Source organism: Hibiscus syriacus, unplaced genomic scaffold (assembly GCF_006381635.1).
Source record: "Hibiscus syriacus cultivar Baekdansim isolate YM2019G1 unplaced genomic scaffold, ASM638163v2 tig00110782_pilon, whole genome shotgun sequence".
NCBI lineage: Eukaryota > Viridiplantae > Streptophyta > Magnoliopsida > Malvales > Malvaceae > Hibiscus > Hibiscus syriacus.
Window position 1 is genome coordinate 207,330 of NW_024062860.1, and position 17,369 is coordinate 224,698.

At 33.9% G+C, this 17,369-nt stretch overlaps 1 protein-coding gene and 1 pseudogene across 1 annotated transcript; both read right to left on the reverse strand.

Annotated features, from left to right (window-relative positions):
- Positions 1 to 2,142: 2,142 nt before the first annotated feature.
- Positions 2,143 to 10,870, reverse strand: LOC120140119 (annotated as a pseudogene).
- Positions 10,871 to 13,648: 2,778 nt separating this feature from the next.
- Positions 13,649 to 15,780, reverse strand: LOC120140120 (flavanone 3-dioxygenase 3-like). Its single transcript, XM_039155153.1, is given in 4 exon segments — positions 13,649 to 14,165; positions 14,289 to 14,536; positions 15,119 to 15,347; positions 15,671 to 15,780. Coding segments are annotated over 4 exon segments (1,104 nt in total).
- Between the last annotated feature and the right edge of the window lie 1,589 nt (positions 15,781 to 17,369).

Consider the following 17,369-nt stretch of genomic DNA (forward strand, 5'->3'; position numbering starts at 1 on the left):
ACACAAGGTAAGAAAATTACCCCTTTTATTCGATATTACCTTTCGAATTTTACAAGAAGTTTGCACTGATTCACGCTATTCCTTGCGTATCTGCTGAGTATTTTTGTGTATTTTCGCGTCTAATCCCCCCTGATATCGTATGATATTGTGTGTGATTTATAGTGTTTTACAAAGCCTATTTTTAGGTGTTTACAACCGAATAAAACACTGATGATATTTGTTGTGTTCGTTGGTGATCCATAAGTCACGTTCGCCGGACGTTTCGGGGCTGTTGGGGGTGAGAGACGTGCGGCATATGGTCTTCGAGCAGCAGAGGTCATGCGGCGCTTGGAGACTTGCTAGAGTTCTGGGAACCCTAGCTTCAACGGGCTTCTGGGCTACTGGATTTGCTGGGCCATGTATAGTCTGGTTCTGGGCCTGACATAGTGTAAAATATATGTCAATATGTGTGAACATGTGTAATAAAAAGTATATTATATAATATTTAACGGACTAAATTTGGTGTCTTCAGCTACTATTACTAACATTCTGCTTTATACCATATCTATCCACGGGTGGTCCTGGCTGAAATGGTATTGGTTCATAGTCATCGATTCCTCTGGGTTTATAAAGAGAAGGGTAAGGCTGATGGTTTAGTTCTATTGCCATTGTTTCACCAAACACGGAGCTGACAGGCTTAGTCTTCAAGCTTTTGAAACCCCTTTCCATAAATATCGTGCTACAAGGAAGATGGTTTCCCCCTCTGTTATTTGCTTTTGCTTTCACCGAATGTTTTCCCCCTTTTTACCTCGTCTTGCATGTGTATAGTGCTAATCCGGTTTTAAACTCCTGTTAGGACTGAAATTCTTGCTTTGCTTGCGGTTTGTTGGTTGTTACGAGGATTCCGGTGATGTGGAGCGAGGCGAGAGGCGAGAGGATTCTTCAGGTTGACCTTGGAACTCGGCTGGCGATTCCTGTTGTTGTTTGTTGAACGCCAGAACAAACGGGGCTTTGATCGGGAAGTAAAATTAGTGTCTACAACATCAAAGTGCAAAAACCTTAAGCTTCTTCTTTTTGCCTAATCTGCGTTTGTTTGTTCTTCTCATTTTTGTTAATAGTTGCCAACATCAGCCTTGATCATGGTTCTGTCATCGTATGCATTTTTAACTTCTGTGTTTGTTTTTAATAATTATGTTTTTATTGTGTTTGTTTTTTCTATCCCTTTTTTCAAGTTCTTTTAATCGTATATCATTCTTTTCAATGTAGGATTTGACATCATCACGATTCAAGATACGTTAATTTGTTATCCCATTAATCTTATCTGTTTTAAATCCTTAAATTGGATTTGAATACGCAACCTATGATCGTAGATAGTTTTCTCACAATGCTCGACTCATTTCATTTTTTCGATAATCTTTCAATACCTTTTTTTTTTAGGTTATAGCGCTCGTTGTAAGTTTGCTGAATTTGGTTTCTGTTGATGTTCGGACACTTCCCTCTGCTGCTGTGTTGTTTTTTATCTGTATTTGTTGTCCATTTGTTTTTATTTCTTATTGTTGCTAGGAATGTTTTGGTATTAGCATGAGGAATGTAGTGGTGTGGGGTATCCCGATTGTTGTAAGAGTTAGTTTAGTTTAAGATACTTTTCAAAGGCACACTATTTTTTCTCCATTTAGGTTTATGGATGTTTTAATGAGGTCCTTGAAGTAGTGTACTTTATTATTTAAATAGTACGAAGTACTTCTTTCAAAAAAAAATAATCTTAAGCAACTAATTTTTTTGTTAATAATTATAGAAAAATATTTTAATTATATATTTAGTTTACAATTTTAGTCATAAACTTTTATTATAATTTTAGATATATTTTACTTAATAAAATTAATTGCTTTTATTTTAAAATGTACAAAAATTAAAGAATAATTTAAATCAATACGAGATTTTATAGACAAATTATTGAAAATATATTACGTTTGTATGCATTTGAACTTGGGTCAATTCATCAAGTCGAAATCAGTTAATTTTAATTTTTTTTATTTTACATAATATTTGAAAAACGATGAAAACGAACCTTAATACCTACAATTTATAAATATCAAATAGATAATTAAAACTATTCTTTTATGAAAAAAAGTTGAAAGTAAAAATATATGAACTATTCAGGCTGATTGCACAGATTTACTTAGCAGTTGGTTAGCTTAATGGCAAGCCATGTAAAGAGTTTAGGTCACCCACCGTTACGCAAATTATGGGAGGGGTGACTGCTGAGCACCATTTCTGCATCATACTGTTCAAAGAAAAAGAAGCAAAAAAATGGGGTCTCTTTAACCTTTCACCGGATAGGAGGATCGAATCACTGCCATCGTACTGTTGTAGAACGATATTACACTTGTCATGGTTCCAGCGTCAAGGAGGCCGTGATTCCACAGCTTGATCATGAATAACCTCCAACACCTACCCAGGAACGGACGCAAGATTTTATGTTAGGGTGAGCGAATTTATAAAATTCTAAGGAAATGCGGGCTTATAAAACTTAAGGGGGCGAAAATAGATTTTCAAATGATAATCAAAAAAATATTAAAATATATAGAATTTGAATTATTAGGGGCGACTACCCCCACCCGCTCCCCCAGTCCATCCTGCACCTGCCGATTCAACACTTATTCAGGCGCTTTTCTAATATTTAAAGATGCTGGAGAGATGTACCAGATGAGAGCCGGGGCTTTGACAAGAACACGCCCATGTAATTTTGAAAATGCTTCACATGCCCATGGAATATGACCATCTGCCAACACCCTGCCATCACGGAAATGAAATATAGAAACATACAAGGACGGAGTCAGATCAAATGTCTTGGAGCGGCAAGTATTTGTACATGTCATTTAATCGAACTTGATGTTTCAATATTTTTCCTTTTGTATAAAAAATCATGATTGTAGTTAAAACTAATAGAGATTTAAGCTTTGCTTGGTTGGGTGGAAAAGTGGAAGGATGAAAGGAGACAGCGAAAAGATAGAAATAAATTGTGTGCTTGGTTGAAAAGAAAACGAGAGATGATTATTTTCAATCATCATGTGTAAACAAATTAGTCCAATTTGGAAGGGAAAGATGAGAGAAAATGCAAGTTCAAAATACATAATTTTCAAATCTTATTTTTCTTCCCTCTCATTTTTCAACCCTACCAAGCAATGAAGGTAAAGAAAATTGCATTTCTTTCAAATTTTTCATCCTTTGCTTAGCAGGGTGGAATCGGAAGAAGAAAGTTGAAAGATTAAAAAAAAAGTATTCATTGGTGCTTGTTGGAAAAACAGAAAAATGAACATTTAAAGAGAGAGCAGGAAGAACTTAAAACGACGCCGACTATTTGATTCGGACAACCAGTTCCACGAGAAAGGTTAAAGAAATAAAGAAAATCAAAAAACCAAAATAAACGGAGACAAGATTACCTTGTTTCCTCACAAACGAGTTCCACAAATGCATTATTTGCTTCTCGTCTTTGGTTACATCAATGAAATCATCGAGCATCTGCAGCATGCTAGAGAATCTTAGTGCAATCTTGTAATGTAAAACAGGCTGACCAAGATGTGATTCATTCAAGCACCCTAAGTACCCCAGGCATGCAGACACTCGGAGAGTCGTGATTTCATTTTTGTAATGAAATTACTGAATCCTATCTTATTAAAAGTCATTCATTCACCAATTTCAATTCATAGCTTGTTCATAAAATGGGTCAAGCAATTCGATTTTCGTCCCCAAAGAGCATTTAATGAGATTAGAATCAGCACATATCTTTTTTTATAACTTTGTTATCCCTTGGAAACAAATCTACTAATATGAAATGGCTCCTAACTTCTGAATTGCTATAAGTTTGTGTAAATACTCCTAATTTTTTAAAACCATATCACTGTTCGATTCTTAGATTGCCACAGACCAAAATCCAACACAATAAGTCCTTCCAAAAAAGCATCAAAGTTGCAAGACCATGAAAGAACAACTAAACATACCCTTCGATCTTCCAAATCTGCAACATCGTCATCAAACCTCATCCTCACTGTCTCTGTCACACATCACTTCATCCGACTCCATTGGCTTCAAACCAAAAATGTAAAATTGCAAGTAACATCATAATATAATTGACTACACAGATATTCAATATCTCTTGACAAAAACTAATACAAAGGCATCTTAAGCTGTACCACGAAACATATCTCAAGGGGAAAGTCAGAACCACAGTCCCCAGTCCATTTCATATACTAGCTAAGCCACAATTAGATCCACTCTTCTTATCAAAAAAAACAATTAGATCCACTTTCTTAACAGTTGCGAATGTGCGCTCAAGTGTGAGATAACTGTAGGTAACATCAGACATTTTTTTCTTCTATTTCCTCTTCTTCCTCTTCTTCTCACAATACAAATTATGGATACAATTACAATTCCTAGACCAAATGACAACACAAATTACAAATTTTCAGTCACCTGTGCTCTATGTGAGTGAAAAACTGTCGCTTCCGGAGAGGATTGCTGAAAAGACAGAAAGTAAAAATAAATCCATATTCATGGCTCAACAATAAATCCTATGTCAGAGGGGAAAAGGGGGCAAGGTTGAGAAAGAGGCAAATTATCTAAACTAGGCCTGTCCAAATGAGCACATCAATTTTATATAAATTCCATCTTTTAACTAGTTGGTTGATATGGACAAACGATTTAGAACATTTTATGCATGACTCGGGAATGGCAGTGGCCACTTGACACATAGGAAGTATAAAGTACCTTTCACTCCCAACAGTTCTGAGACCAACATTGTTAGAAAAACAATCATTCAACAGTAGCTATTACCATTACACCAAAAATACCAAATAGAGAAAGATACAACAAAATGACAGGGCAATGCTTTTGAATTCACAGAACAAGTGACATGAACAGTGCTCTAATGAAAAATAAATAATGCATTTTACATGCACAATTCTGTAATGAATTAGAACACGCTGAATAAATAGATAAAAATATCCAAGACATACTTCCTAGAATCAGAAACTTCCGTCGATATTTTTCTGGTCTTTGCAAATTGCAACAAGATAGGGGATGCAAGATCGTTTCCAGACACAGATTGAACATGTTCAGAATCAAAATATAATTGTCCTGCAGTGCCTGAAACCCCTGCAACATTGCATGGAAGATGTTGTGCATGCTCCAGAGCACCCATTCTACCATTTTGTAAAATGCTCCCACCTAAGACGAGGGCCCTTTCGTCAGTATTTGGAAAATAAAAAAAGTGAAAAACACGATTCCTGATCAGTTCGACCTACAGAGTTTCAGATTAGACTTGCGCACACAGCTATTAAAGGTCAGTTGATAACAATAGAATCATGAACATATGATCTATGCTTTTCCAAGAACTTGAGTCTAGCATCATAGAATTCCATTTTACATGCACTAAATTGTTGTCCCAAGAACATGCAGCCTAAAAGTTTTTAGCTATAAATATTTGGGAAAAGATGAATGGAGATACCAGAAACCAGCATCTCAGCTTTGAACTCCTTGGCTTAACCTATTTAGAGGGATTACTAGGAAGGGACTTATTATTAGCCAAAGCCGGGCTTATATACCTTTTTGTTTTGCTAAAGAATGATGTTTACATAAAAAAAACTAAAAGTAAATGATCATAGATAAATATGCCTTACCATGAGCCTTGTCAAGAAGCTCACAACCTTCTGCTGGCAGATTTGACTCTAAGAAAACAGGATGTACATGCCTTGTATTTTGAACTAGGACCTTCGGACGTCTACGCCTTAATTGCTTTGAACTGGGTACACGTATGAGCTCCCAACGTCAATTCACGGAAATAAGACGAAAGAAGCTCACGAGAACATATATGGAAAACTAAAAAACTTGCCAATAGAAAAAGGCCTGTTGTTTAGGATCAACACCATCTGTAAGAATCTGAACAGAAAACATACACATGTAAATTACAACAGCAACATTAACAATATGTATGGAAAGTAGGCATTTCACATGGTTCTGGTCCTCCCATCTGAAGATGAAGTTAACACCTTTATTCACCATATAATAAAGGAAATTACAGTGGCAAATTCAATATTGAGTCATACTATACTAGCAAATTTCACCTTAATAACTTGGAAAAATAAAACTTGTTTGAAGTATTAAAGTAACCTTTTTCCCTATGGATTTGTAAGATATAATTTTAAAAAAGGAACAGACCTGATACATTAACATTGGTTCAAGTCAGTTCAATTAACCAAGAAGAAAAGAATAAGAAACCAATGTAAAAAACAGCATTGTAAGTCTTGCCAAGAAAATACTCTGACCTCAGATCTCCAACTATCGGTTTTGACTGACACATTAACAGCTTGATACTCTTCAGTTACCTACAAAGTAACTATGTATGAGAAATTTCCTATGCAGACATCAATTATCAGAATACCACCATGGATCCTGAAGTATACGAACCCAAAATTCAAAATTGAAGAGATCATGGAATGCTAGCAAGTGATGCCTCAGACCCTATACAAATAAGCATCAACCATAAATGTCCAAGTAATATGGATACAAGTTCATTTGAATCAAGAAGATATAGTAGAAAAAATGGAAGCAAGAGGAACAACCTTAAAGCTAGCACATTTTACCAAACAGAAAGGGCAAGAGAAGTCTTCAGTTACTGCAAATAAATGGAATTAATACATTAAATCAATAAGCTAAGTACAATGCATATATCATATAAGAATTCCAAACCAAATGCTAAAGATTAAATAGTTAAAGTGTCTTGTCTATCAAACAAGGAACAGGAGAGAGGAACTGTAAACTTTCAAGAAAATAAGCTTAGCTAAGAAAAGGATGCAAACTCAAGAAAAGCAGAACATGTATAAGATTCAACCCCAACCCCCAGAAAAAAGGAAGTATATCCCTATGATATAATACCTTCAGTCTTTTGTAACTTATTGTTATAATATCTGTAATTAAAGATGACGTTTCCTGCTCTCAACCTAAAACCAAAAGCAGCAAAATGTCAGCCTTAGAGAAAGACCTAGAGACCAAGGTTAAATCACATCAAACAAATGCACAATACTTGTTTCTTTCAATTGTATAATTTTTTTTCCCGGGGCGGGGGGGGGGGCCTAGGTTTGGAACACAAAAGTTAGTCCAAAGAACCTCATGCAAATATCTGTAGATTGGCATTTAGTAGTAAATCAAATTAAATATCAGAGTATCCAAAAGAATCACTAATGCCTATCCCCCTCTCTTTCCTACTAGTATGTAAGAAGCAGCTCATTTAGAACATTCTGGAGCTAGTTAACGAAAGTACAAGTTATTTCCATAAACTTGATAATAGAAAATTTTGGGTAATGTCAAATTTCCAGGTCATAGAAAGGAAATAGGTTTTATAGGAGAGCAAAACTACATTTAATAGTTCATAACGAGGATTACTGAATAATATGAGAGGCGATGAAGATGAAATGCCACTGCATGTGTCTGAATTATAGGGAGATTTTTCCTTTATCCCAACCTCCTTAGCAAAATGATGACCAGCAGCTGCAGTGATTTGTTCTTTTGAAGCACAAACAATAAAACTAAATGCCATAAGTAAAATATTTCTAGAAGAGAAATCAGAAATGTTGTTTATATAATAAATAATAAGGGACATACGATTGACAAAGAATTGCTGGAACTTTGGATTAAGATGCATTTGTCCTCATTCAAACATTTCAACTGCAGCAGGAGGGGGGTAGAGTCCAAAATTCAGATATTTTAAGTAAGTGTAAATCATCAGTGCTTGAACATACATTGCAATTTTCTATACCGGCTATAGTCAGCCATGGGAATATCCACAATTCAGATATTTATGTAAGTTTCAATCATCAGTGCTTGAACATGCATTGCAGTTTTTTATACTGGTTATAGTCAACCATCTAAAGAAAGTTGTACCATGGCTAAATTATCATTCAAAAGCAGTCAGCTACAAAAGGAAAAAGTGCCCTGACCAGTTCAGTTCTTCATTTTACCACTTGCAAAAGAAAACAGATAAGCACAGGGAGACCTGATTGGATCAACAAATGGTATAGGAACAGCTTCAACATCCCAAATACATAGAGCCCTATACTATAGCATACTGTTTATTTCAGCCACTATAGCCCTTTGATACAGTTGTACAAATATTTTTCGGTTTCTACCAACTTTTCAACTGCAGTCAAAATTTTCATTGAAGCACTCATAGATGGACGGGTGGAGTTCAAGATATACCTTCAACTCAAGCTAAGTTTAGGATGATTTTCAAGCACAGAATGGCATGCTTGAGTACTGTTACAAGCATATACCCAATAAAAATACAGAGGAAAGAATCAGAGACCAATGACTGCAGTCATTCCTAATAATATTATTTTATGTTTGAGAAGATTGTATAAATCTAAGCACTGTTCTAAATTGATACTTTATAACTCAACCATAGATACAAAAACAACCAATAAAGCTTTCCCTGAATCTTACATTCTTCTATGATAATGACTAGAAAGTCTAGAATAGGAACTAAGCAATTGGTAGAACAGTACTCCAGAACTTAAAAGAAGAAGTTATGACTAGAAATCTCTGATGGCACACCTTTAATAAGCAAGAATGCATATCAACTGGTAAAATCGTCTCAGATCTTTGTCCCAAGCTCAAGTTTGGTGATTTTTCCCATGACACGTATAGTGTTTCTAATGGTATTCTACCCCATAGGCAGCATCCTCCATTTGCTATCAGAATAAGTTGAATGTGAATTAAAGAAACAAAAAGAAGTAACCTTCAATATCTACCATTCAGACTAAATTACGCTGTCATAGAGGATCTAATCAATCCACCTACAGAAAGGAACAATGAAATACATACCAAAGTTTACAAGCAAAATGGAAAGTGAGCCAGATTTGGCTTCCATAGATAGCTTATTTTTCTCAGGGAGAATAAAATTTACTTGGGCTTGATTACTGCCATCGATGCCGGTGAAGCTAGTCAAGATACATGCCCGACGAAACCGATAAACTGCAGAATACTTCATTGTTGGATTTAAAAGTAAATATATCATAAATGAAGTACAAAAACAGAGTTCAACAGTACTGAAAGAAGAATATGCATAGATAGACTACTGGATTTAGCTTTGAAGTACACACATGACACACCCTACCTCTGCAATTCCAACATCAGAAGCAACCCTTGCCAACAAGACGTATAAAGGAAAAATGCTTTGTGTTAGTACACCTTCATTGACAATCCCAGATACAGACACTGTCATTTGTATTCTACATATTAACCAAACACAATGCAGTTAATAACTCAAATTTACCTGTATTTAGCAAATTTTGATCAAGGCAAACAATACAGCACATGGTCATTAGAAAAAAGATAACCAAAAACTGATCGAAATCAAACTTCAATTAATAAATCCTTTCATAATCACACAAAAAGATAAGAGTTAATCCTTTCATCAGATATTTATCTCTGAGATCTAACTGTCCTATAAGGTTTCATGTCAGTCCACTATAATGGGAAAAAAAGGGAAATGCCAATAAGCACTTCCAAGTAACCACAACTTTTAGGAACAAATATTACATCCAATTACCAGATTGAATCATTACCTCCTTTTGTGTTTTTCCTGAATTTTGTAACTCAAACATCTTTGAAGAAATGATGGCTGCAAATTAAAATTAAAATCATTCAAAGATGACACAAATAATAAGTACATTAAAATCCAAAAATATTCATGTCAAAGATTAAAGGAAAAATCTCTTTCAATGAAAATAGAAGAAATATGGTTCAAAGCAGCATGCACTAGCTGTTAGCAATGCCACATAAGACGCAACAATCAATCTACATAAAAAGATATAATGCCTAATGCAACAAGTAGCAGTAGTTTTACATTTCTTACAGAGCGTCTTTGAAGAATGTTATACAGTTCTACAGGCTTGCAATAAACTGATAGACTCTCTTCAGCAGCAATTTCCTCTTCAGCAGATAAATGTAGGTGGGAATCGTCTCGGCACATTTGATCTGTGCTTATTGAGTAGCTGGAGGAAAGATAACGAAAACAAGAGCCCCTCTTCATGAACTTATCCAAATAGACATACTCCAAAATCACGCCTCATTACAACATAACCAAAAAAGAAAACTCTATACTAAATCAACAATAATCAAACATGGGACTCGGAACAAGATACTCTCACAGTGACCTTGAAAAAAAAAACAATGTTTCTATGATCACATAGCAAAGAAAATATTAGCATGAAATTGTTGGAAATTTTCGCCAAACTCGAAAACCAAGCATAACATATTGTTACGATGAATTAAAAAAAACTTCAAAACAAGAGTTTAGTCTCAGAGAACATACGCGGAGGCTTCACAAGCCGCTAAAGGGATGCCCGGCATTCTTATTAGATGATGCTCAATTTTAGCATCATAGCTTTCTCTCAACTTTTTTCACCACAAAGTACAAAACTAAACACCACAGACCTGCAAATCAGAAACGAACCTTGTAAAAAATTTATGTTAATAATAAAAAAGAAAAAAACAATTCATCAAACATAAATCAGCTTAAATTATATCTATTACAGATTAAAACTAAAATAAAATGTTATTTTAAATACATTCCTCAGTCTCTCCAAAGGAATTATGGGAGAAGGTTATGAGAGTAAACGGAGAAGTGCAGTAGATTACAAGACCGGAAACAGAGCGAAAAGAATGCGATGAGAGTGAATCGGAAGAAGAAGATGAACTGACCTTTGAGAAACGAAGAACACTGATTAGGAGCTTCCAAATCAGAAGCGAAACTTCAGTTTTGGAGCCGGAATTGAACCATTTTTGAACGAGTAATTGAGAAATTGGCACTGTAGTGAGTTTCTCTTCCTTTTGATAAATTGGCTTATCTGGCTTTACGTTACCTAAGGATTTCCTTTTTATTTTATTAAATTATTGAAATGGTCACTTACCTTTCATATTTATATATTTTTACTCACCAAATTTGAAAAAGTTAATTTTGGTCACTTATTTTATCAAAGTTTTGGTTTTGATCATTGGGACATTAAATGTTCGTTAATGTATTGACGTAACTAAAATGATTTAATTTTTATTTTAACCTTTAAATTTCAGATAAAATATTAATCATGAATCTTTTTATAAACTCAAAACAATTTAGGGATAAGTTTCAATTTATCCCTTTTTAATATACTTTTGTAGTACCTTTGCAGAAACACAAACTTTCTCACCACTTCCATTGTTTACCCTTATCCCTAAAATTTGATATCTCCGGTGATGACATCAAAATCTTCGTAGAGGACGATATTCTGGTTAGAGAATGAGAGCAGAAGAATTAAAAAAAAAAGTAAAGATGATTGAACTAACAGGAATTACGGTTCTTATGATACTCGTCTTCAATTATCTGGCAAATGTGATAAGAATAAAATCAAGCTAGGATAAAATCAAGTTTATAAACGAGCTTATTAACGAGTTTGTTCTTGAATATAAACAAATTGAACATACCTTTATTTGTGTTATTTCATTTATTAAATAAACATAAAAAATGTGTTCCTACTTGTTTATTTAGTTTTATAAACATACATAAACGAACATTATATGAACGATTCATGAATAGTTCATCAAACACTCTATTCATTTACACTCCTACCTGAGAGCATTAGGAGGCATCCCAAATTTGATGACAAAATGATCGGCAAAGGGCTGATCTTGGAAATCAATGATGGGAAAGATGAACAACGAGAAACCTAAAGACGGTGTGCAGCACAAGTAAAGGAAAGTTAGGGTTTTGAAAAAGGTGCCAAATAGGAATGGCAACGGAGCAGGTTCGGGGCGGGTTTTGCTCCCCTCGTCCTCATCCCCAAAATGAATCATCATCTTCTTCCATGTCCCGTTCCCCGTCGGGAATTTTTTTTGCCCCGTCCCTGAACCTACCCGATCCCGAGAAAAACCGAGCAACCTTAGTTTTCATTAAAAAGAACAATCACAAAAAATGGAAAAATTATTTTACATGATTTACAATTCAAATTACAATCACAAATTCAAATCTAATTCTAAATAATTGTCTAAACTCCAAAATAAAACACATACATAATTAAATACAAACTTGTTCTGATATTCAAATCATACAACGAAGATGCATACGTAATATTAAGTCAAATATAATCATCCAAAATCGTCATGCCACTTTTTTCACTTTCTTTAGTAGCTCTCTACATTGAGAAATTTATCAATAAATCAACCAAATTTCACTTTAATAATTATAAAATCTAGGGTTTAGGATTTAAAGTTTAGGGTTTAAGGTTTAAATGTTTAGGGTTTAGGGTTTGTATTATATAATTAATAAAATAATATATATATATATAATTAATATAAAATATATAAAATATTATATATAATTAATATAAAATATATAAAATATTATATATATAATTAATATAATATATATATATATATATATATATATATATATATATAATCGGGGCGGGGCGGGGCGGGGATACCTTGCCCTGAACTCGAAAAAATCCCCAAATTTTATCCCGATACCCGACCCAAACTTAGCCGGATTTCGGGTTTCCCGGTCGGGTTCGGGTCTTTCTGCCATTCTTAGTGCCAGGAGAAGAAAAACATATTATAAAAAAATGAGTAAATTGAAAATTTGTCCTTAAACTATTATAGATTTACAAAGACTTATAATTAGTATTTTTATCTAAAGTTCAAGAGTTAGAATAAAAATTAAACCCCTTAAATAACGTGTCATGTCATTAAACTAACGACATTCGACATCACAATGACTAAAACTCAATAAAACGATAATATAAGTGATCAAAACCTAATTTTTTGAAATTAGTGAGCAAAAGTTACAGATGTGAAAGGTAAGTGGCTATTTCGATAGCTTATCCATTTTTGGGTTAATATCGACATACATTCCCAAACAATTACTTAGATTGTAAATTGATCCTAACTTCATCAATTAGTCAAACTATCGAGGCTTAATTTAAAAAACAAGTATATAAACTATACTTCTTGTTAACTTTAGGTATTTCACATTTTTACCATTATCATTTTAGGTGTCTAGTATTATATGTACATCCAAAAAAAAACCCAAATATACCACAAATCAAGTCAAATCCATAAAATCCCTTGTATATTTAGGACAATTGCAATAATATATCTTTATTTATATATTTTTTAATTTGATCCCTATGATATCTAATAAAATTGAAATTTATATATATATATATTTATACCGGATAGGGTTTTGTACAAACTTTTACCTCAATAATCGAGTTAGAATTCGGATCGAATGAAAATTCCCTAATTAAGTCAAATCAAGTACAAGTGGAGAGTGTAATACTTGAGTTGTATTTGAATGAATAACCTAACCCATGATCATCATTAAATACACAAGAAGTCAAGTCAAATCCATAAAAATATATAACTTTAAAATATTATTTATTACTGATAAGGGAAACAGGGGAACATAGTTTACCTATCAGGGAAACAGGGGAACATAGTTTACCTATCAGGGGAACTAAAGACGCTTATACTATGCTGCAGCAAAAGAAACAACTTTTTCCCGGGAAACAAATAGGTGTATTACATGTATTATCTTCTCTATGATCAAGTGATTAAACCCCAGAAACCAAATAACCTTTTAATCTTTCAAGCTACTTTCACTGAAGCTGCTTTCTCTATATCTCCTGGGATTTTGTTCATCCACAAGTTCTTCAGCTGCTTTCATTTTGTCATCCATTCCCAAACTATGTAAACTTGCAATGGAAATCCTAGTCATTTCACTGTTCAGTGTAGCACTATGGACCGCACTCTTGTATATCCCATTGCTTAGCACTTCGAAATGGTCACCTACATGGACTTGTAACATACCGCGAATCTCCGGGACAACGATCCCGTTGCCGTCGTTGTCGACGTCCAAGATTTCGAGGCCGGTTGAGTTTTGGAGGATGATGGTTAAGCATGAGTAATCCGAATGTGGCGGCAACCAGAGCGCGGTGTCCGGTTCGGGGCATGGCGGGTAACAGTTTACTGCCATCACTTTCATTCCATGTTCAAGTTTTTGGCTTAGGTGATTTGGGCTTATTGCAAGGCTCTCTATCATTGTTCCCATCAGTTCCAAGGTTAGTTTCCTTACTTCTGCACAATATTTCCCCCATCTTTTCTCTGAAAACGTTAAGGAAACATTGGGCATTATGAGTTCGAGATGACATGATGTAGTGTAGTAGATATCGGGATTTAGTCTTTATACTTTAATTTGACATAATTTGATCAGAAATTACCTGTAGTGAGGCGGGTTATCGGGGCATTAATCGATTCAGGCATCCAAGGGATGTGCATAATGCTTTAGGAAGATTCTCCAAAACTGGACCTTGTCAACCCCGTCTTTCAAGCTCGTCGAGTATCTAACGGGCTTATAAACATCGCTGGACTTGAACTTAAGCTTCTCTTTGGCCGGCAGATTGAAGAAACCTGCCGCCGCCTCAAGAATCGATTGGCGAATCCCATGGTTCACAACCCAGGGGCGGACCTATGTGGCTCACGAGGTAGCAGTTACATACCCATTCTCCTTTAAAAAAAATATTAACACTTAATATACTATATTAAAACTTAAAAAATTATGCACACCTTTTTTTATTTTTTTTTTTACTTTTCTGCACATTTATAGTTGAAATTTGTAATATTTTCTGCACACTTTATTTTGTAGTTGAAATTTGTGTTCGAAAATTGTCAATCTATTTTATATTTTCAATTAAAAAACTAATTAAAATAATAATATATCATTTAAAAACTTTTCATTTCAACTATTACTAATACTAAAGTTTCTGTTTTGCGTTCAAACCCATATACTCCAACTCCACTGCTATTCAATTCTCATTTTTCAGTCTTTTGTTTGTGCTTAAACCATCCGCCACGACTTCGTTCACCGACGATTTTTCGGTGAACTTCCTCAATCAAGTCGTCGATAAATTGTTGTTCATTTATTTTGGACCTCATTTTTTAATTTTTGAATCCGCCACTGTCATAATCTGATGCAAACATCAACATACATTCTTGTTTTAATACATCCTTAAGCAGAGAAAAAGAAAAGAGAAGTTGCATTTGCACTCACTTGAAAGAACCCCCTGCAACGACAAGCCTCACCGAGCTCTTTGATGGTGACGGAGCGTTCTTCGCCATTCCGTCTCAGTCGAGACATATCGACGGTCGGAACTCGAACTCCGTCGGCATCCGAGCTCGAAGTTTTCGAAGGCGAAACCACATAACATTCGGGAACATGATCAAAACCCATCTCTTGCGCAGTGTTCCCAGTTGTAAATGATCCCCCAGCCCCAGACATTCTGTTTGGATTCCAAGAAAACTCAAGAAAATGAAAAGAAAACATGGTGTGTATGCTAAAACCATGCGAATTTATACAGGGGAGATTCGGATCAGCTATGACGGTTTAGGATTGTACCAGGGAACGTGAATCATAATTCATAAATGCTTTGAATGAAGATCATTGCAGAGCAGAACATTCCAAAAAAAACTTTATGGTATTAATTGAAGGGTCTTCTGGAAATAAACCGTGGGACGTGGGTGGTGATGAGAGATTTGGGAATGTTTTTGGCCTCCATGTTTATCCAGGTTAAATGACAAGCTAGAAGACAACAAAGCACTTTACCGCAAAACGACGATGAACATGTTGACAATTGGTGGATTCCGGTTTAATGTTTTTGCGCGGAAGACCGCGTTCGGGTTGCATTGAATCGGTTCCCTTCTCCTACACCCCATATGACGATTTCAAGTGCTTTTTGGAGCCATTTATTAGTGATTTGTTAAGGATTATTACGGAGTAAAGTATAGTACCTATAGAAGAATTAGTGTTTATTATCAAATAATTGATAATATTTAAATATATATTATCTTATATTTATTTTAAGTTTATTAATCAAATAATTTATTTTTATAAATATGGTACATTTATTTTTTTTAACTAATTCAATATATATATATATATATATATTTGTCGAACATTACATATTTGATATTTATATTTATTAAATCAATAAAAATGTTTAAAAGTATAACATGGTAATTTTTTTATAATTTCAAATTTATTTATTTATTGTTTTAAGTTATAGGATAAACTAAATATTTAGTCACTCAGTTATCATTTTGATTTCATTTTGGTTAACAATTGTTAAAAATTAAAATGAACTGCTAGCGTGATTTTTTTTTTAATAATGATACGATATTATCTTATGATGACACATCAACATTACCGTTAACTTTTTAACAAATAATGATTAAAACATAATTTTAAGTGTGATTATAAAAAAAAATTGAGTGACCAAAATACAATTAAAATGATAGTTGAATTGTTAAATACGTTGTTTATCTTAAAGTATAATATGACATTTGATACCTTGTATTTAATATTACATTGTAACACCCCAACCCGTATCCGACCCGGATATGAGTTCGAGATGTCACATTGTCATTTCAAAACCTTTATTCTTGCAAAATAATAGAACATTTGAACTCTTTTTAAGAAAATACGATAATATATTGTTGAATCATGTTTGTTATAACCAATTTAAGAAAATATATGTTTATGAACAGTAAAATGCGGTATGAATAGTAAACAGTACCATGAACGGTGGAAAATTTCGAATATCAATTGTGTATCGATGCACTGCTGCAGTAACTTCGGCAAAATACGTATAAATTCATAAAAATCTAAGCTTTCATCCGTATAAAATTTATCAATTACATATATGCATTTAAAACATTACAAAACTCAATCTTATGACTTTTCAAAACCGATTAGAACATATCGGATTTAATCCTTTATTTACATGCCGACCACTTTCCTTATTACAAAATACATACTATACATTTCTTTTCTGATCTGATCTTTGAAAAGGAAGAACTGACATGTCTTGCATAACTTTTATCAATCTTCTTCTTCTTGGAACCTACGTGTGAAACAATCACACGTTAAGTCATAGACTTAGTGAGGCATATAAACATATAAAAAAATCATAAAACATTTAATATATTAAATTACATACATGCACATATACTATCTTTATCATGATCTCTATCATAAACGTTAACCCATTTATCATGTGATCTTGTATTTTCCATTTCTGTATATCGTGTATCTTTTCATATAATCAATTCACACATATACATATTGTAACACCCCAACCCGTATCCGACCCGGATACGAATCCGATGTGTCACATTGACCTTTTAAAACATGTATTTGCATAAAATAGTGAGTAATTTAAAACTTTTATAACATATAAATGACTAATTTACATAAAAGACATTTTCATTATTACAAAACCAATTAGTGCGTGTATATTTCACTT